The 22910-nt window shown below is 41.0% G+C and overlaps 1 protein-coding gene across 7 annotated transcripts in view; it reads left to right on the top strand.

The window, feature by feature from the left end:
• CDS1 (CDP-diacylglycerol synthase 1) overlaps window positions 1-22910 on the top strand; it is a 429921-nt gene that overhangs the window by 282651 nt on the left and 124360 nt on the right. For 5 of the 7 annotated variants that reach the window (XM_056568773.1, XM_056568774.1, XM_056568770.1 and 2 more), the window contains one exon: window positions 3559-3709. In XM_056568773.1, the coding sequence (XP_056424748.1) occupies window positions 3698-3709 (12 nt within the window). In that variant the 5' untranslated portion in view covers window positions 3559-3697. Of the gene's footprint in view, window positions 1-3082; window positions 3198-3558; window positions 3710-10680; window positions 10801-22910 lie in introns of those variants that run through there. The other 2 variants (XM_056568772.1, XM_056568768.1) reach the window with 2 other exon arrangements.

Here is a 22910-nt window from a genome sequence, read left to right as displayed (position 1 = left end):
AAATAAAAATAAAAATAAAGATATGTGGTATCACCGCGTGCGGAAATGTCCGAATTATAAAAATATATCATTAATTAAACCGCTCGGTCAATGGCGTGCACGCAAAAAAATTCCAAAGTCCAAAATAGTGCATTTTTGGTAACTTTTTATATCATTTAAAAATGAATAAAAAGTGATCAATAAGTCCTATCAATGCAAAAATGGTACCGTTAAAAACTTCAGATCACGGCGCAAAAAATGAGCCCTCATACCGCCCCATACACGGAAAAATAAAAAAGTTATAGGGGTCAGAAGATGACAATTTTAAACGTATTAATTTTCCTGCATGTAGTTATGATTTTTTCCAAAAGTCCGACAAAATCAAACCTACATAAGTAGGGTATCATTTTAATCGTATGGACCTACAGAATACATATCAGGTGTCATTTTTACCGAAAAATGTACTACGTAGAAACGGAAGCCCCCAAAAGTTACAAAACAGCGTTTTTTTTTCAATTTTGTCGCACAATGATTTTTTTTCCCGCTTCACCATAGATTTTTGGGCAAAATGACTGACGTCATTACAAAGTAGAATTGGTGGCGCAAAAAATAAGCCATCATATGGATTTTTAGGTGTAAATTTGAAAGAGTTATGATTTTTTAAAGGCAAGGAGCAAAAAACGAAAATGCAAAAACGGAAAAACCTCCGGTCCTTAAGGGGTTAAATTTCGGACACATTTTCTCTCGAGAAGCCCAATGGCGCTCCTTCTCTTCTGAGCATTGTAGTGCGCCAGCAGAGCACTTTACATCCACATATGGGGTATGTTCTTACTCAGAAGAAATGGGGCTACACATTTTGGGGGGCTTTTTCCTATTCTCCTTTGTGAAAATGAAAAATGTAGGGTAACACCAACATTTTAGTGAAAAACATTTATTTTTTTCATTTTCACATCCAACTTTAACGGAAATTTGTCAAACACCTGTGGGGTGTTAGGGCTCACTATACCCCTTGTTACATACCGTGAGGGGTGTAGTTTCCAAAATGGGGTCACAGCTGGGTATTTATTGTTTTGCTTTTATGTCAGAACCGCTGTAAAATCAGCCACCCCTGTGCAAATCACCAATTTAGACCTCAAATGTACATGGCATGCTCTCACTTCTGAGCCATGTTGTGAGCTCCCAGAGCACTTAACGCCCACATATGGGGTAGTTCTGTACTCAGGAGAAATTGTGTTACACATTTTGGGGGTCTTTTTTTCCTTTTACCGCTTGTGAAAATTAAAAGTATGGGGCAACACCAGCATGTTAGGGTAAAAAAAACATTTTTTTACACTAACATGCTGGTGAGGACCCCAACTTTACCTTTTCATAAGGGGTAAAAGGAGAAAAAGCCAGAGTACGGAGATACCCCATATGTGGCCCTAAACTCTTTCCTTGAAATACGACAGGGCTCCAAAGTCAGAAAGCACCATGCGCATTTGAGGACTAAATAGGGTATTTGAATCCGCCACAAAAATACCCTACGGCAGTGTTTCCCAAACAGGGTGGCTCCAGCTGTTGCAAAACTCCCAGCATGCCTTGACAGTCAGTGGCTTTTGGCAATACTGTGAGTTGTTGTTTTTCAACAGCTGGAGGCTCTGTTTTGGAAAAAACGCCGTACAATACGTTTTATTTTTTTATTGGAGGGGGGGGGGGGCACTATGGTTATGTGTATATGTAGTGTTTTACCCTTTATTATGTGTTAATGTAGTGTTTTTAGGATACATTCACACGGGCGCAGGTTTACAATGAGTTTCTCGCTGGGAGTTTGAGCTGCGGCAGAAGATTTGCCGTATCTCAAACTTGCAGCAGAACTCGCTGTAAACGCGCCCGTGTGAATGTACCCTGTACATTCACATGGGGGGGGGGCAAACCTCCAGCTGTTGCAAAATTACAATTCCCAGCATGCACTGACAGACCATACATGCTGGGAGTTGTAGTAATGCAACAGATGGAAGCACATTGGTTGCAAAACACAGAGTTTGTTACTTAACTCAGTGTTTCACAACCAGTGTGCCTCCAGCTGTTGCAAAACTAGAACTCCCAGCTTGTACAGTCTCTCAGTGCATGCTTGGAGTTGTATTTTTGCAACAGCTGGAGGCACACTGGTTGCAAAACACTGAGTTAGCTAACAAACTCTGTTTCACAACCAATGTGTGTCCAGCTGTTGCAAAACTGCAACAATTAGCATGCATTGACAGCCGCATGCTGGGAGTTGTAGTTTTGTAACAGCTGGAGGCACACTGCTACAACTCCCGGCATGCCCTTTGGTAGTCTCTGCATGCTGGGAGATGTAGTTTTGCAACAGCTGGCTGCACACTTTTTCATAGAAAAAAAGTGCCTCCAGCTGTTACAAAACTACAAGCCCCACAATGCACAGACTACCAAAGGGCATGCTAAGAGTTGTATTTGGAACTCCAGCTGTGGCAAAACTCCAACTCCCAGCATGCCCTTTGGCTGTGCATGCTGCGATTTGTTGCTAAGCAACAGCAGGAAGTGAATAGGCCTCACCTCCTGCCATATCCTTCCGCTGGGACCCTGCCGGACCTGGGCAAGGTAGGAGACCCCTGCCAACGCCGATCTCCGCCATCCCGATCACCGCCCAGCAGGGTCGTGATTGATCGGTCGTTCCGACCGATCAATCACCTGATCGTGAGGCGGCACCCGTGCCACCTCACTCCTGCTGGGTAAGGGTGAATGGGGCTCGGACAGCCCCATTCACCCTTTTTTTTCGGGTCACCAGAGACCCGATTGACCCGGAAAAGCCGCAAATCGTTGGTCTGAATTGACCCCCCCCAGGGGTTTGCACAGGGTGCCTGCTGATAGATATCAGCAGTCACCCCGGTCCGGTCCCGAGCGGCGGGGACCGGAATTCCCACGGGTGTAGCCATACGCCCTCAGTCCTTAAGGACTTTAAAATGGGGGAGTATGCATACGCCCGCCGTCCTTAAGGGGTTAATATACATGTACATAGAACGTCTAGAAAAATTTAACCCGTTAAGGACCAGTCCATTTTTCATTTTTGCACTTTTGTTTTTTCCTCCTCCCTTCACCCCATTTAAAGTATTTGCAGGGCTTGGGTGGGTCTCATTGGACCATTCGCAGGGGGATTGTGGGGGTCTGAAGAGTCAAGATGATGGATTCCTCTGGATACCTCTGCATGGTCTGTCTTCTGGCAAGTAATGACATTTTTTATTTTTTTAAAGTGAATAAACCCCTTACCCAATAAAAACGAAATCACATTTTTTTCATATTTAGTATCGAGCTGTGTGGAATTGTCCAACCTATTGAAATATAATGTTAATGAAACTGCACAGTGAACTAAGTAAATGTAAAAATATACCATCATTGATTTAACTTTTTGTAAAAGTAGTACAATAATAGTAGAGCATGTAACCATGGGTAGTGTTTAAATCATATTTTCAGAATAAACAGAATAGTGAGAACATTTCAGTTTTGCCATAAAGTGCAATGCGTAAAAATGAAACCCCCCAAAACTTGCCAAAATGTTTTTCTTTTTTTCTTGAAAATTTTCTGCAGTGTGAGTCTCCGTCAGCTTCAGTTACGAACATGACTCAGACTGCAAGATCAGGAGAAGTTAATCCAGGATTTGCTAGCCAGAATCCAGGAGTTGGAGTCTGCCCATATCCAGTTGTCATCCATTTCTGTCCCTGCACCCATGGAGCCACAAGTAAGTCTCCCAGATCATTTTTCAGGTAACCGAAAAATGTTTAAAACCTTCTGTGAAAATTGTACTTCCATCTGAGACCTTACTCTTCTGGCACTGAGGCCCAGAGAGTGGGAATTATTATGTCTCTTCTGCAAGGGGGTCCCCAGGAATGGGTATTTTCCCTTGGTTCCGATGCCCCTGAGTTGACCTTCGTGGATTCACTGTTTGCAGGATTGGGGCTCTTGTACGCAGAACCAGACCGAGCTGCATATGCTGAATCTCAGCTGCGTACGTTGAAGCACGGTCGCAGACCTGTTGAGGAACATTGTGATGACTTTAGAAAGTGGTGTATGGCTTCTTGGTGGAACACCCCAGCTTTAGTTTGTCAGATTAGATTGGGATTATCCGACACCTTAAAAGACAGATGCTGGTGATTTACCCCTCTCCTGACACCCTTGACCAAGCCATGACGTTAGTTGTCCATTTAGATAGAAATCTATGTGTACGCAAACGAGAGTGTTCATCTTTCTCCAATTCTCCTCTTTTGCTTGACTCTTTTCCTTCCTGTGTGAGAAATGGTAAAGGGAGTGAATAAAACGTAACTTTTATTTCTATTGCTAAAATAGCAAACATAAAAGTGCATGTTATGTCAGGTGACTAGTCGCTTGTATCCTGAATAAAGACAATATCCAATACTTCATAAACTGTTAAATGAGTGTGTCACAAAATATCAGTCTGAACAGTATCCTATGCAAACAGAGGATAAATCCATACAATCCGACGCGTTTCGGTCAGCGTCAGTGACCTCCTCAGGGAATAAGTGGGTCCTACTAATAGAAACTGTATATAATAAATATCAGACTCAGACACCACAGAGTAAGGGGATACAGAGCCCGTTCTATTATGCCATGTGACCTGTAAAAAGAAATACGGGCGTTCCCAGATCTTGGGATACTGTAGATACTGTGCGCCTTTTCCAGTATAAGTCCACCCTAGAAGAAATAAACATGCAAAAATGGTCATCAGGCTAGATTCGGCATCCATGCCATACCTGTAAAGTAAAAGCACTATGTGCTACTCATGGTTTTGGCATCAGTATTGTCCTCTTGTGCAACCCGCAGCTGTCTCACCGGCTGCCCAGTGCACATGGAGGGACGCCGCTGCGTGTGACGTAATATCCGCCGGCGGGGAAAGGGGGTGGAGCTTAACCGATGACGCGCCCACCAATCAACGCCGCAGGTCAGGGGGCGTGTAATCCGCTGTTAGACTTTACAGCGGCTATCAAGCTGCATGTTAACCCCACAGTTCCCGGTGCCAGACAGTCAAATTTTAGCAATATATTTTTGCAGATTTATACAAAATAACTGGCTTATTGGCTGCTGCGGAGAACCTCATATATGAGTGACTGAAGCGAGAAATAGTGAAGCGGTTTAATGCTGTATGTGACTACATAGATAATAGCTACTACTCATATACCCCATATAAAGTCTTTCATATGCCCCTCCCACCATAAAGAGGATAATGGTAGGTACGTAGCTACAGTTGTAATATATATTTTATATCCATTGGCACAGACAAATAAAGAACAAATATTATAATACAGATGTTTTTGTTGAATACAGTACAAATAAGACTTCTCGTAGAGGAGGACAACACGGCACAGGCCCGGGATATTGATAATTTGAATGGACTATAGCTCAAAAAAATAGAAGATAACAAAGAGGCCATGGTTGGGGGATTGGGGGCGCAGGGGTCTCCTCCTAAAAGTGTATGATTAGGGGGTATTGCATGGGCCTAAGGGACATGTTTCCAATCTGGTCAGTGACTACTCTAAACCCTAGGCCTAGGCGGGGTCGGTCGCAGTGGTCAATGGATATAAAATATATGTTACAACTGTAGCTACGTACCTACCATTATTCTCTTCACTGTGGGAGGGGCATATGAATGACTCTATTTGGGGTATATGAGTAGTAGCTTTTATCTATGTAGTCACATACAGCGTTAAACCGCTTCACTATTCCTCGCTTCAGTCACTCATATATGAGGTTCTCCGCAGCAGCCAATAAGCCAGTTATTTTGTATTAATCTGCAAAAGATATATCGCTAAGATTTGACTGTCTGGCACCGGGAACTGTGGGGTTAACATGCAACTTGACAGCCGCTGTAAAGTCTAACAGCGGATGACACGCCCCCTGACCTGCAGCGTTAAATGGTGGATGCGTCACCGGTTAAGCTCAACCCCCTTATCCCGCCGGCGGATATTATGTCACACGCCGCGGCATCCCTCCATGTGCACTGGGCAGCCGGGGAGGCAGCATGGCTCCCCGCTACTACGGGTTGCACAAGAGGACAATCCTGATGCCGAAACTGTGAGTACCACATAGTGCTTTTACTTTACAGGTATGGCATGGATGCCGAATCTAGCCTGATGGCCATTTTTGCATGTTTATTTCTTCTAGGGTGGACTTATACCGGAAAATGCGCACAGTATCTACAGTATCCCAAGATCTGGGAACGCCCGTATTTCTTTTTACAGGTCACATGGCATAATAGAACGGGTCAATTTATGAGACAACTTAAATAATATTGTGCTCAGGGTGTGCTAAAATATAACTTTTAATGATCATTATCATAAAAATCACCAAAATTGTAATGTGCCTGTGCACCCCAAAACCAAACAAAGATCAAACTAATGATACAATTTGCGGCATAAATGCTAGTCCATTAGACAGTCGGGTAGTGTGATACCCCTATCGTCACAGGTACTAGTCTTATCAATCAGCAACACCGGCCCATTGTCCCAGCAGGGACAGATTATGGGTCAGTATGCTCAGGATTTAACCACCAACGCGTTTTTGCCTCACTGTATAGCCAGGCGTCATCAGGGGGGTTATTCACGTTTTAAACCACAAGTAGATAAATAGCCGTTCAAGGGTAAAACAATATTTGTAAATTAATTAGCTACTACCTGTTGAGAGAAACATGGATAATTGGTACCTATGATAAAATGTCCAATGAAATACGTAGGATTATTACACAACACTGGGACATATTGCAAATGGACAACGATCTCCAGGATGTAATAAGGCCAACGCCACAGATCACATACAGACGTGGGCGCAGTTTAGGGGATATGCTAGTTGCTAGTCATCTACGGCCAGTGAGCGATACCCCTACCAACTGGTTGGGAAGATTAAGTAAAGTTGAAGGATTGTCGTGCTTGTCAATATGTTGAAAAAACTAAGTCCTTGTCCTCTGGACAAACAGTGCCCATACCTATAAAACACCATATAAACTGTTCAACCAAAGCCATCATTTATGTAGCCCACTGTACATGCCCTCTGTTATATGTGGGAAAAACATTGAGGGAGTTTAGAAAGAGAGTATTGGAACATATAGGGGATGTTAGAAATAAAAGGGAGACATCTATCGCCACCCATATTAATACAATACATGATGGTGACCCTACATGTTTAAAATTTGTGGGTGTGGACACTAGTGTTGAGCGGCATAGGCCATATTCGAATTCGCGAATATTCGCGAATATATGGACGAATATTCGTCATATATTCGCGAATATTCACATATTCGTTATATTCTCGTTTTATTTTCGCGTATGCGAAAATACGTGCATGCGAAAATTAGTATATGTGGAAATTCGCATATGCGAAAATTAGCATATGTTAATTTTCGCATATGCGAATTTTCGCACGCCAGTCTCACACAGTAGTATTACAGCCTTTTTTACACCACACAAGTCTTTACACCACACAAGCTGGAAGCAGAGAGGGGTGATCACTGTGATGTGTACTGTGAAAAAAAAAAAAAAAAAAAAAAAAAACGAATATTCGTAATTACGAATATATAGCGCTATATTCGCGAAATTCGCGAATTCGCGAATATGCGATATTCGCGAATAATATTCGAATTGCGAATATTCGCGAGCAACACTAGTGGACACATTAACACCTCCTCAGAGAGGGGGTGATAATGATAAAATATTACTCCAGCGTGAGTGCCGATGGATCCATCGTTTGGACACGGTGGCACCCAAAGGGCTCAATGAACAACAAAATTTCGGTTGTTTTCTGTAGTGTTGGTTGGATTGGGGTGTTGGAGTGGCACTCAGGTAGTGAGGGAAGGACTTTAGTAAGTCCTATAGGAGTTAGAAGCCATCTCCTATCTAGGGTATAATAGCCAAATAATAGGAGGTTCCAGTGCGGGACCGCCCTTTTTAGGGCGGCCACCCCACCTAGGCTTAGGGCATATTTACCCTAGGGTGATATAGGGCCAGATTAGGTTCATTAGGCCCCCAACTTTATCCTTCACCTCCCCTGATAAGTCTTAACCCAAACACACCCCATATCAGCCTTACACTATAGATACCCTATAGGAGCATAAATATATGCTTCCTCTTCTGAAATTATTTATGACATGTTATTCACTGAATTGGATATTATACTATCCCTATTGGGTGTACCCCTGCTTCTGGTCCCAATTCGGGCTCGCTGACTACTAAACGCTTTGACTTGGCAGTCTATAAACTATTATTGTGGTGTAAACATAGTCTACTTGTCTATATGATCCACCTATGAACTCTAGCTCCGGTTATAATCAATGAGCGGCAGCAAATAGGAATATGTAGCGTAGTTGCTGACACGCACCCACTTCCGTGACGGCGTCGCGAGAGTGGGCGGAGCTACGCACATATACTTCCGCTCATGACCGGAAGCTGCGTCAGACGCTGGCACCCCGCCATACTAGGCGGTAAGAGCCACAGTTAGCGGCTCCCTGCGCTACATGCAGGTTGGTGCATCGCCCGCTGTCCACGCTACAGAATCGTGAGTAATAATAGGGGAATGTATACATACATCCTCCTCCTTTATCCACAGGGCGAGCACTGAACGGGCTTGTGCCTGTCCCGCTTTTGTCTTTGCAGGTCCAATGACGGCACTCCTGGGAAAATAGAGAACTGGCCACAACACACTAGTGTCTGTTATTTGTGCATTTTTTCTTTACAGGTTGGGGGACGAAATCCCCTTATGCCAAAATACATGATTACTACTTATGAAGTGTTGCCATGTTTCTCTCAACAGGTCGTAGCTAATTAATTTACAAATATTGTTTTGCCCTTGAACGGCTATTTATCTACTTTTGGTTTAAAACGTGAATAACCCCCCTGATGACGCCTGGCTATACAGTGAGGCAGAAACGCGTTGGTGGTTAAATCCTGAGCATACTGACCCATAATCTGTCCCTGCTGGGACAATGGGCCGGTGTTGCTGATTGATAAGACTAGTACCTGTGACGATAGGGGTATCACACTACCCGACTGTCTAATGGACTAGCATTTATGCCGCAAATTGTATCATTAGTTTGATCTTTGTTTGGTTTTGGGGTGCACAGGCACATTACAATTTTGGTGATTTTTATGATCATGATCATTAAAGGTTATATTTTAGCACACCCTGAGCACAATATTATTTAAGTTGTCTCATAAATTGATCTCTCAATGCTGGGTGATTTTGACTGTTTAGCAGGGGTCCATACAGAACCCATTACTCAATACTGTAACAATTAATTTAACATAATAGAACGGGCTCTGTATCCCCGTACTCTATGGAGTCTGAGTCTGATATTTATTATATACAGTTTCTATATGTTATCCTGTGATACTAGTAGGACCCACTTATTCCCTGAGGAGGTCACTGACGCTGACCGTATGGGTTTATCCTCTGTTTGCATAGGATACTGTTCAGACTGATATTTTGTGACACACTCATTTAACAGTTTATGAAGTATTGGATAGTTGTCTTTATTCAGGATAGACGCAACTAGTCACCTGACATAACATGCACTTTTATGTTTGCTATTTTAGCAATAGAAATAAAAGTTATGTTTTATTCACTCCCCTTACCATTTCTCTCTATTAATAGACTGGGAGCTACATATCTATATGGTGGGTAGATACCCGACTTTTCTACATAATATTTCTCTTTTCCTATGTATAATAACCAAACTGTGCCTGAGGTGGAGCCCATGAAAATAGGGTCAATCCGAGCTCATATGCCTAGCTAGCATTTGTATTGTATCTTGTATTTCTGGCATATTTGACCCACTGGCTCTGCTCTCTGACTCCTCTCCTGTTATCGCTTGGTACTGACTCGGCTTGTGGACTGGGACATATTGTGTGTTTGTTTAGTTATTATTTCTGTTAGTGTGTGTGGTTCCATAATGTCATGACCTCCGTTTGTATTGTAAGTTGACAATTTTAGTCCCTGCACTTATTTAGGCAGGGACTGTCAACGTGGTTGTGGACCCATCGCCTAGGGTGGGTACGCAAGTAGGCAGGGCAAGTAGGAGCGGGTGAGTCCAGGGCTTCACTCTTCCCTGCCCATATGTGACAAGTGAACATTCAAATGGTTATATGGCTGGGTACATTGGTCTAGAGTAGATGTCATCATACTAATGATGTAGCTGTGAATGAGGTGCCCAGAATAATTCTCTTTACTGAAGCAGTTGCTATAGAGACTGCTTTGTGGTTTGATTATGATGCTGTGTATCACTTGACACCTGGTCCTAGTAGATACATATTAAGTATATATATTTTGTTTTATTAAGTCACCATAATTCTTTTACATTTGTTGAATGCTATTAATTATTACAGCAATACGGTCCCTCTCACAACACTCCTCTGCTGGTGTGCTCAGATGTTGGTGTGGTGGCCCAGTACGGGATGGTGTTTCCCCATACCCTTCTCCTGCCCTGTCAGGCAGAGTCCCTCTATGTCCCCAGGGCCCCCTGCAGTTTTATCCCCATTGATAAAACTTATAAAGTTTATTGTACCTTTAATAGTTTGTACCATGTGATTAAAGTTACACCATGTGATTGTTACCCAGGAGGCACAAGTGACCATGTGACCCCCCCCCCCCCCCCCAAGTGACCTATGGGCTCCTTGCACAGCCTCCCTATAAAACCAGGGGAGGGGCTGCAATCTCTCTCTTTCCATGCTATTAGTTCCTGAGGTCCAGTGCAGTCCACTCATCTCAGAGTGTGTGTCCGGAGCATTGGAGGTCTCAAGCCTAAAGTCTGCAGCCACCTGTCAATTGCAAGTAAGCCAGTCAAGTCATGTCTACTGTTTAGTCACGTGGCCTGCACCAAATGTCTGTCTAACTAATGCAAGTCCCAGCAAGCCTGCGAGGTCCCCCTGTGTCACTGGTCATCTCCTTGGAATATTGGCTGTACTGCATAGACTGGGTCATCTGTCTACCCTCAAAAAGCTACCATTTGTCCGTAACTTGGTGTCTGTGTCTTCATTCCCCCATGCCTAGCCCAGGACCAGCGGTATTAGCTTCAGGTGGTTAAGGCTAAACCACGCCCTGGCGTCACGACATGAAGGGGTTAATAACATCTGCCCCTTGGGTTATAACATACCCTGCACCTCACACCCCGATGCCACATTGGCATATGTGTGTGGTTTAAAAGCAATATGAGGAAGTATTACTTTACTGATGGAGTAGTGGATGCATGGAATAGCCTTCCTGTAGAAGTGGTAGCTGTAAATATAGAGGAGTTTAAGCATGCATGGGATAGGCATAAGGCTATCCTTTATATAAGATAGGACCAGGGACTATTCATAGTATTCAGAGTACTGGGCAGACTAGATGGGCAGAATGGTTCTAATCTGCCGACCCATTCTATGTTTCAGTGATTTAAACCTTTTACATACTAGCATAAAAATTTTGATAAGGGCACAAGGGATGCCCCGTTTTCTCTCCTTTGTCCCTCCCCTTCATCCATTCCCATTCAAAAGAGAACATTAAACAGTAGTTTTTCTCTGTTAAAATGCTAGCTATAATTATATTTGGTATATATAGAAGTAGTATTTCTACACAGTTTGCTGTTATGAAATTGGATTTGTTTGTAATTCACACCAGGATAAAAGTTTTTACACTGAAAGGGAATGTGTCACCAAAAAATACCTATTGTTTAAACCAAGTTTTTATGTTAAAAATATTTATTAAATATTGTTTGTTTTTTCTAATTGTAATTTTCAAATTTTATTATCTATATTTTAAAATAATACTGAAATCTTGCAGTTTTCATTCTCACCACTAAGTCAAAAACTAAGTTGAGACTTTTAGTTTTTGTGATAAAGAGGATGCTGCTGAAAAGTGATCTGTACAGCATTACAGTGAACCCCTAACCTAGCAATTATAGGCTCTCTTCTACAGTATTTTGTTTTCATCTACCTTCTAGCAAAAGAAGAACTGTAGAGAGTCAAAAGCACCAGTACATTTCTCTCTTACTCCTTTTGGTGGCCAGTCTGTGCTGGCCATTGCTTGGTATTTTGGTAATTCAGTATTGCTAAGCAAACTCATGTACTGCTCTGCACTCCACAGCAGTTTAAAAAGTACCTCTCATGATCTTGTTAAATTTTATAATCCTTCCAGTTCACTGCCCCCGATCATGATAAACCACCCCCTGCCTTTATTTTTATTATATTTTAGTGTTCTACCTTGATATTGCTCTGTATTTTCTGCTCAGTCTTAGTGAGATTCACAGAAAGGGGAAAACTTCCTCCCTTACTCTGCTACACACAGCCCATAGCAGTTAAGTGTGTGAGACGAGCTATGATTGGATAAGGCTGCACACACCCTCTCAGCATTTCCTGATGTTGGACTTCTGCCAGGCCATCAGGAGTCCAAAATCTGTGCAAGAGATGGAGAAAATGTGCTCTGGATAAGTAGGGAGACACCTAGTGTCAGCTTTTTAAAAACAAAACATTGAAAGCTAATTTTTTTTAAAACAAAGATTTTTTATTTACCAGAAGGAGTGCAATTGCAAAAATAAGTTTTGATGAGAGTGCCCATTTAATGTTAACAGGTAGCGGCTATTCTTTTCATCAGGTCTTTTTGGTTGCCAGCGCCTTCAAATGACATCAGTGTTATCAATCTATTTGAAGTGAATCTTTGCTTCTAAGTGCTGATGTACATGCTCTGTTTATTATTGCTATTGCTTATTAATTGCTTTGTTATTAATTCTGACAATGATCTTTGCTTCTGACAAGTCCTTCTGCTGTTTCCTGAAAAAAACTCTATACCACACTCAACATGTGGGTAAGACTTGTAAAAAGGGATGGGGTCACAAACTCCTGGAAACAGGCGTAAGTATTAGCAGCCACAGATGTGCATGATTTATAAAGAAGGATGCATATGTGCCACCAAATTTTACTTAACGACAAATGGTGTTTACAGGCTATGTACACCTTTGCACTGTTTAAATTTTTTTTTTTTTTATCCTTAACCCCTTAAGGGTTGCACTTTCGTTTTTTTCCTCCTTACCTTTTAAAAATCATAACCCTTTAAATTTTCCACCTAAAAATCCATTTGATGGCTTATTTTTTGCGCCACCAATTCTACTTTGTAATGACATCAATGATTTTACCCAAAAATCTATGGTGAAACAAAAAAAATAAAATAATTGTACACCAAAATTGAAGAAAAAATTACATTTTGTATATTTTGGGGGCTTCCGTTTCTACACAGTACAAATTTCCCTACTTATATAGGTCTGATTTAGTCTTACTTTTGGAAAAAATCATAACTACATGCACGAAAATTAATACGTTTAAAAATGTTCTCTTCTGCCCCCTATAACTTTTTTATTTTTCCGCATACGGGGATGTATGGGGGCTCAATTTTTCCGCAGTTATCTGTAGTTTTTTTTTTATTTTAACACTTTATTGTGATAGTAAAATTACCAAAACTACAGTATACAATTCAGATATGCATAGCAGCACCAGTCAAAAAGACCATATAACCAACTTATACTTGTTTACATCTAAAAGGTATACCAATTCATTATTATCACCCCCCACCCCACTCCCACCTTCAGGCACAGAGGGAAGGAAAGAAAGAGAAAAGAAAGAGAAAAAAATTTATTAAAATAAGAATAAGTTTAAGTCTACCATGCATTCCAGATCTTACTACATTCTCTTCGACCCTTCTTGCTCCTCATCCATCTAAACTCCTTATCTTTCATGGTTTTTAACCCTTCCTTCCATTCCTCTACCTGCAGTTCTTTCGGGGATATCCAATTCCTCAGTATGGTCAATCTCGCAAAAAACAGAATTCAATGTAACAGACACTCATATTTCCCCATATTACCTATAGCTCCTAGCAGTATAAACTATCGTACGAGGTACCTTCACGGGGATTTTAGTTTCTACTTCTTTTATTATAGATTCCCAGAAGACAGATATCTTCTCGCACGACCAAAAACTATGTAGATAATCCGCTTCTTCCAAACCACATTTGACACACTGTGACGTAGCTTTCACCCCTATCCTATGTAAATGAAGCGCGGAATAGTGGGTCATGTGTAATATCTTAAATTGTGTAATCTTATGTTCCATGTTGCGAGAAACCTTGCTTATATTTTGGGCCATAATATCCCAATCATCCTCTGACACCGTACCCACTATCCGAGACCATTTTTCCTTAATTCTATCAGTCCCCCTTATTCCAATAACATTATTTAGTTTCTTATACAAAATTGATATTCCTTTTTTTTTAAAGTGCTCTATTTGAATTAGTGCTTCTATCAAATTGTGTTTCTGTGTTACATACACCTCTTTGTCTATCGTGTTATGGACTGCATGGCTAACCTGCCAATAATACAGCCAATCACTATCATTAATATTATACACCCTTTTTATGTGACTAAAGGAAAAAAGTTGTCCTTTATCAAATATTTGATCCAATCGTTTTATACCCTTACTATCCCAAAAACTTGACTCACAATCCACAAGTTCTTTAAGTTTATTGTTACCCCACAAAGGTGTAAACCCAAAACTATTTTCTATATGTAATTCTACCTTTAATTTTTCCCATACTCTTCTAAATTTGTGCAATAACAACGTGCTATTTGGACCATTCTCATCGCAATCATTTAATTCCAACACCTCATATATATTATCTTTCTTCTTATCCACTACAATCTTTTCCAAATATCTAGAATCCCTCCAATTCACGACTCATGCTAACTGCGCACCCAAAAAATAAACGAAAAAATTGGGCATCCCCAGCCCCCCCCCCTCTCTCCAGGGGCCATAAAATATCTGTACTTCAAACGAACCCTTTTCCTTCCCCATAGAAGTCTACCCAGTATCACTTCAATCCTCCGGTACCACCCCTTACCGATCCACATTGGCGAGGCACTAAGAAAGAACAGGATCTGTGGGAGGACCACCATTTTTACTATCGCCATCCTTTCTGACATCGAGAAGGGCATTTTAATCCATACTTCTACTCTCTTCTCTAAACTATTTAATAGAGGGCGTATATTATTAATCACAAACTTATCATTTGCGGCTGCTATTTTTACTCCCAAATAAGGGAAACATTCAGTTTTCTTCAGCACGGATAATCTTCCTACCATCTCCCCCATATCTTCATCCAGGGGGAGCATATTAGATTTGCTCCAATTTATCTCCAACCCCGATAAAGGGGCAAATACATCAAACAGTTTCATGATCTGGTGTATTTTTTCTTGTGGGTTAGTTACAAAAAGGAGAATATCATCTGCAAATAGTAAAATCTTATTTCTTTCTCCGTTTACTCCAAATCCCTCATAAACATTGTTATCTCTTATCCAAGCCGCTAGGGGTTCAATATAAATAAAAAATAAAAAAGGTGAGAGGGGGCAACCCTGTCTTGTTCCTCTACTTAATTTGAATGGGTAAGAGGGAATTCCATCCACCACTACACTCGCCTCCGGATTAGTGTACAGTAACTGGATATAACTCAATAATCTCGGGCCCACCCCCACCTTCCTCAACACTTCCCAAAGGTATCTGTAGTTTTTATTGGTTTTATTTTGATCAGACTTTTTGATCGCTTTTTATTCAATTTTTTATGGTATAAATAGTGACCAAAAATACACTATTTCGGACCTTGGAATTTTTTTACGTGTACGCCACTGACTGTGCGGTTTAATTATATATTTTTATAGTTTGGACATGTACACACGCGGCGATGCTACATATGTTTATATCTATTTTATTTACATGTTTTCTAAAAAATGGGAAACGGGGGGTGATTCAATCTTTTATTAGGGAAGGGGTTAAATCATTTATTATTTATTAATTATTTTTTACACTTTTTTTGTAATGTTATAGCCCCCATAGGGGACTATAACATGCAGTACATTGATTCCCAGCACTATTCAATGCTATGCCATAGCATTGCATTGATCAGTGTTAGCGGCAGTTGATTGCTCAAGCCTGGATCTCCGACTTGGAGCAATCAATTGCCGATTGGACGCGCCGGAGGCAGGTAAGGGACCCTCCACTGGCGTCCTAGCTGATCGGGACAACGTGGTTTCACAATGGTGGTCCCGATCAGCCCGAATGAGCTGCCGGGAATGCTTTTTTCCCATTTTAGACGCATCCAACTTTGATCGCCACATTTAAAGGGTTAATAGCATGCGTCACCGCGATCAGCTACCGTTAGCCGCCAGGACCAACCCGATATGACGAGGGGTCACCGCGTGACCCAGCTTTATATCACGGGAGCGGGCACAGGTCGTACAGGTATGCCATGCGTCCTTAAGAGGTTAATTTGTTTCCTAAATGCATCCTACCCGGAGTGGCCAGGAGAACAAGGTGTTCAGGACTCATGTTCAGGACCAAGGTAAGGGAGGCTTAAACCCCAACATCACTGAACAAGACAAGTAAGTTGAAAAGTTGAAAGACTGGGCCAAGAAACATCTAATTTAAAAAAAAGGTTTAATGGACTGATGAGATGACTCTTGACGGTCCAGATGAAGAATGACGAAATAGTCAAAATACTAATTTGTCTTATAAATATGCACACAGTGTACATTCAGATTATGAACAGATTTTTTTCAATAGTGTATGGATGGGTTAGTTGAGGACTTAATGCAAGTTAAATTGGAAGTGTGTTCCAAGGATGTTTCCAGTGAAGAATTTGACCAACGATAAAGATTTTTTAAATCTGCAGCATTTCAACTTCTATTGTATATTGTGCGTTTTTGTTGCAAATTTTTCTCATAGACCACAATGGAGAAGTTTAAATCCACAATTAAATCCACAAATGATTTGTTGCAGATTTTGCTCTAGGTTTCCTGTGGGCCAACAGTAAAATCTGCACCTATGGATTAAATAAAATCAATAAAACTATTGATTTGGTATTGATTTGTCATTTCTGATGGTGAATTTGTGACCTGTGAATTTATCTTTTGGTAGATGATACACAACATTCTCTAAGAGAATCCGAAAAAGAAAAAAAAAAAAAAAACAAGGTTGCATCAATATAATACTGTGATTTTACCATGACCAAAGTGTGGCTATATGTTAACCATTTGGCAATTTTGCTCTACATTATCCAATACACAAGAAATGTAAATAAACTCTAACCATATAGTATAACATAGTATGGCAACCTATACATAATTTTATTTTTAAAAAATCATCCGAAAACCAGTTGATAAAACCTCTACAAGTCCAAAGAAGGAAAACATTTCAGTACCAACAAGAAGCATTCTATTCCAATATTAAGGATTATAAATTACTTCAGGCACTTTATCAGGTTATGAAATAATTAAACTGTTTTGCAGTTCTTCTTGGCCCTAGAACAATCACTCTATTATGTATCATAAATATAATCATGAGTACATGCAGGTCTTCTAATTGCTTCTCAGAACCTGGAAAGCTGTTAGAATGTGTGAATATTGCTACATGTGTTGCTCGTAACCATATAAGATTTGTATTACTATCCCATCATTGTGTAAATGGCAACAGGAAGCAGATCTGAGGGTCCAGTTTAAGTAGAAAAGTACATTTAAAGAGGCACTCTGGGATTTTAATTTTCTTATAAAGTGCAGCATAGACTTATTAGAGAATGATGTAGAGGTTCTTGTGTATTCTTTGTGTTTACTTTTTGTAGATGATGTGGTAGACACGAATTTTAGGGTACGGTCCCACGTACCGATTAAGCAGCGTATTTCATGCTTCGTAATCCCTGATCACCATGCACACAGGGCTATTCAGCAGCAGCCGTACATGTGCAGTGAGTTTTGGAGGCGGGGCCGTATGTCACTGTCACTCCGGCCGGGCCCTGCCTCCGAAACTCACTGCACACACAGGGGTACCACCAGAAAGCCCTGTGTGTATGGTGATTGGGGATTACGCATCGTATTTCCCGCTGCTGCAGCAGATTTTGTGCAGCGTGAAATACGCTGCATATACGTGGGACCATCTTGTTTGTTTCCGGTTCAGTGCAAAACTGAAATGAATCCTCTGGTTTTGCAAAGAGAGGGGGTGGGTTTATTCACCTAATATAGCCAACCAATTTACATGGATAGACTCCAGCAATGAGAAGCCTAAACAGCTAAGACTCATAAATGAGCTGGCATCCTTTCACACTACACGCAATTTTGATTATGATATTGCTAAGAGGCAAAATTTATTTGACCTATAATCTCAATTTTTTATCAAGAGTAAGTTCTTTAGGCATTTACATTTTAAAATTTTCTGTTTTCACAAGTTTTTACAGCATTTTTGTCCTTTTCTGTTACAACAAATTATTTACAGTCATTTGCACAATGCAGTAAAATATCAACATTTTTGCCATGATGTTAGGAAACTCATGGCAAAAAACAAAATAGAATGCATGGAAAAAACAGTATATGAACCGTTTTAGTGAAGGTGTATAACTACTATACAGTATATCCTGATCAAATAGAAATAGCAGCAGCATACAGATCTGGTTGAGGATGGGTCTGGGAGCTAGCTGGAAGGGATCTGGTAGGTGATGATGTTATCCTGAAGTTCAAAGGAAGCTAGCTGACCCACAACTGACATCCTCTGATACACATTAACCCCTTTAGGACGCAGGGTTTTTCAGTTTTTGCACTTTTGTTTTTTCCTCCTTACCTTTTAAAAATCATAACCCTTTCAATTTTCCACCTAAAAATCCATATTATGGCTTATTTTTTACATCACCAATTCTACTTTGCAGACACATTAGTAATTTTACCCAAAAATTCACGGCGAAACGGAAAAAAAAATCATTGTGCGACAAAATTGAAGAAAAAATGCCATTCTGTAAGTTTTGGGGGCTTCCATTTCTACGCAGTGCATATTTCGGTAAAAATGACACCTTATTATTCTGTAGGTCCATACGGTTAAAATGATACCCTACTTATATAGGTTTCATTTTGTCGTACTTCTGGAAAAAATCATAACTACATGCAGGAAAATTTATACATTTAAAAATGTCCTCTTCTGACCCCTATAACTTTTTTATTTTCCACGTACAGGGCGGTATGAAGACTAATTTTTTGCGCCGTGATCTGAAGTTTTTATCGGTACCATTTTTGTTTTGATCGGACTTTTTGATCACTTTTTATAAATTTTTTAATGGTATAAAAAGTGACCAAAAATAAGCTTTTTTGGACTTTGGAATTTTTTACGTGTACGCCGGTTTAATTAACGATATATTTTTATCGTTCGGACATTTACGCATGCGGTGATAACACACATGTTTATTTTTATTTACACTTTTATTTTTTTATGGGAAAAGGGGAGTGATTCAAACTTTTATTAGGGAAGGGGTTAAATGACCTTTATAAACACTTTTTTTTTTTGCAGTGTTATTGCTCCCATAGGGACCTATAACACTGCACACACTGATCTCTCATGCTGATCACTGGCATATATTAACACGCCTGTGATCAGTGTTATCGGTGCTTGACTGCTCCTGCCTGGATCTCAGGCACGGAGCAGTCATTCGTCGATCGGACACCGAGGAGGCAGGTAAGGGCCCTCCTGGTGTCCTGTAAGCTGTTCGGGATGCTGCGATTTCACCGCGGCGGTCCCGAACAACCCGATTGAGCAGCCGGGTCACTTTCACTTCAGACACGGCGGTCAGCTTTGATCACCGCGTCTGAAGGGTTAATACAGGGCATCACTGCGATCGGTGATGTCCTGTATTTGCCGCGGGTCCCGCCGTTGATAGCCGCCGGGACCGACCAGATATGCCGCGGCATATCGCGGGAGCCGGTGGAGGACGTAGCCGGTGGAGGTGTCAGCAGAGAACACTGTGGTCAGGAAGAAAGGGAATTAAAAAGAAAAGAACTTCCTGTGGATCATAACAGCAGCTGATAAGTACTGGAAGGATTAAGAGTTTTTAATAGAAGTAATTTACAAATCTATTTAACTTCCTGCACCAGTTGATTAAAAAAGTTTTTCAGTGAAGTACCCCTTTAAACAGATTTATAAATTACTTCCATTAAAAAATATTTACTCTTCCAGTACTTATTAGCAGCTATATGCTATAGAAGAAATTATTTTCTTTTTGAATTTCTTTTTTGTTTTGTCCACAGTGCTCTCTGCTGACACCTGATGCCCGTATCAGGAACTGCCCAGAGCAGGAGAAAATACCCATTGCAAACCTATGGTGCTCTGGACAGTTCCTGTTACGGGCATCAGGTGTCAGCAGAGAGCACTGTGGACAAGACAAAAAAGAAATTCAAAAAGAAAAGAATTTCCTCTGTAGAATACAGCTGCTAATAAGTACTGAAAGGATTAAGATTTTTAAACAGAAGTCATTTACAAATCTGTTTTAACTTTCTTGCATCAGTTCATTGGAAAAAAAAAAATACCTTTTCCACCGGAGTAACCCTTTAACCCCTTAACGACGCAGGACGTATATTTACGTCCTGCACCGGCTCCCGCGATATGAAGCGGGATCGCGCCGCGATCCCGCATCATATCGCGTGGGTCCCGGCGCTAATCAACGGCCGGGACCCGCGGCTAATACCACACATCGCCGATCGCGGCGATGTGCGGTATTAACCCTTTAGAAGCGGCGGTCAAAGCTGACCGCCGCTTCTAAAGTGAAAGTGAAAGTGACCCGGCTGCTCAGTCGGGCTGTTCGGGACCGCCGCGGTGAAATCGCGGCGTCCCGAACAGCTGATCGGACACCGGGAGGGCTCTTACCTGCCTCCCCGGTGTCCGATCGACGAATGACTGCTCCGTGCCTGAGATCCAGGCAGGAGCAGTCAAGCGCCGATAATGCTGATCACAGGCGTGTTAATGCACGCCAGTGATCAGCATTAGAGATCAGAGTGTGCAGTGTTATAGGTCCCTATGGGACCTATAACACTGCAAAAAAAATGTAAAAAAAAAGTGTTAATAAAGGTCATTTAACCCCTTCCCTAATAAAAGTTTGAATCACCCCCCTTTTCCCATAAAAAAAATAAAACAGTGTAAAAAAAATAAAAAATAAACATATGTGGTATCGCCGCGTGCGTAAATGTCCGAACTATAAAAATATATCATTAATTAAGCCGTACGGTCAATGGCGTACGCGCAAAAAAATTCCAAAGTCCAAAAAAGCGTATTTTGGTTACTTTTTATATCATTAAAAAATGAATAAAAAGTGATCAAAAAGTCCGATCAAAACAAAAATCATACCGATAAAAACTTCAGATCACGGCGCAAAAAATGAGTCCTCATACCGCCCCGTACGTGGAAAAATAAAAAAGTTATAGGGGTCAGAAGATGACATTTTTAAATGTATAAATTTTCCTGCATGTAGTTATGATTTTTTCCAGAAGTGCGACAAAATCAAACCTATATAAGTAGGGTATCATTTTAACCGTATGGACCTACAGAATAATGATAAGGTGTAATTTTTACCAAAATATGCACTGCGTAGAAACGAAAGCCCCCAAAAGTTACAAAATGGCGTTTTTTTTTCGATTTTGTCGCACAATGATTTTTTTTTCCGTTTCGCCGTGCATTTTTGGGTAAAATGACTAATGTCACTGCAAAGTAGAATTGGCGACGCAAAAAATAAGCCATAATATGGATTTTTAGGTGGAAAATTGAAAGGGTTATGATTTTTAAAAGGTAAGGAGGAAAAAACGAAAGTGCAAAAACGGAAAAACCCTGAGTCCTTAAGGGGTTAAGCACCTTAACTTTGGGAGAGTCACACATGATGAAAACATGATTGAGGTAGAGTAATAAAACACCTGGATGCGGAATGCTGGAATAAAAAAAAGGGGCTATAGGCCTAGTGATAGTGAATGATAAGAAAAAAAAAAACCTAATGTGTTTTTTTTAAGAAGTGTTTGTGAAGCAGTCCAACCAGGTCCAATAAAACTTGTGATTTAGACTCTGTTCTGACAGTGTATTTTAGGCTATATAATGCCCCAAAAAAGCATATTTTTGCATTACATTCTATTCTTTGTGTAACACCAAGATTAGTATTTCCAAAATTACTAAAGCTTTAAAATTAAGTATTTGGTCCTTTTTTTAAAGCCGTTTATGCCAAATTTACAGCAGTTTACAGCCATATTTTGGCACATAATTTAGAATGCAAATTGCCCAAAATATGTCCCAATGGAAAGTTGCCATTTTTTGGACTCTAGCTTATGTGGTTGCTACATACGGTAGGTAGCAGCCTTAGTCCTCCAAGCTTTCAGTTTGTTGGCAGCAGAACCTTCAGAATCTTCTGCAATGTGTGTGCTTCATTCACCAGAAATGAGGATGATCCCAACACATTCTGCTTGGGAATATCCCTTCGTTGCCATATCCTCTGTGCAGAAGAAAATAGTTGTTACAGCATGTCTGTTACGGCTTCAGTGAGAACCACCCTAAGAGTGCGTTCACACAAGCGGATTATCTGGGAATTTCCGCAGCAGATTTTGCTACCATTGACTTCAATTGGTCTGAAGGAAAATCTTCAAATCTGCCTCTATTGCGTATTTTCTGCTGACCCATTGAAGTCAATGGTAGCAAAATCCGCTGCGGAAATTCGGCAGGTAATCCGCCCGTATGAATGTACCCTCAGGTTTGTTTCTAGGACAGGCTCTTATTCTCCTTTTAACCCCTTCCCGACCCATGACATACATGTATGTCATGTATATATTGGCCGCCACTAACAGGGCAGCGCCATCTTGTGTCGAGACCCAGGGGGGTTTCGTCACCCCCCCCCACCACCACCACCGTGATCTCTGTCATCAGCTAGTCAAATCTGACTAGCCGATGACAGCATACCGCGGGAAAAATCCTGTTACCCTGACGCGTAACAGGGATCATCGGTGGTGTTCAGCACTGTAAAACACAGCACCAATCACCACCGATGTTTACATTAGACGGCTCCTTGTTGCTTTGGCTGCGATTGGATGG

Source organism: Hyla sarda, chromosome 1 (assembly GCF_029499605.1).
Source record: "Hyla sarda isolate aHylSar1 chromosome 1, aHylSar1.hap1, whole genome shotgun sequence".
NCBI classification, from domain to species: domain Eukaryota; kingdom Metazoa; phylum Chordata; class Amphibia; order Anura; family Hylidae; genus Hyla; species Hyla sarda.
Note: the sequence above shows the minus strand (reverse complement) of the source record. Positions and strands in the feature narration are given on the sequence as shown.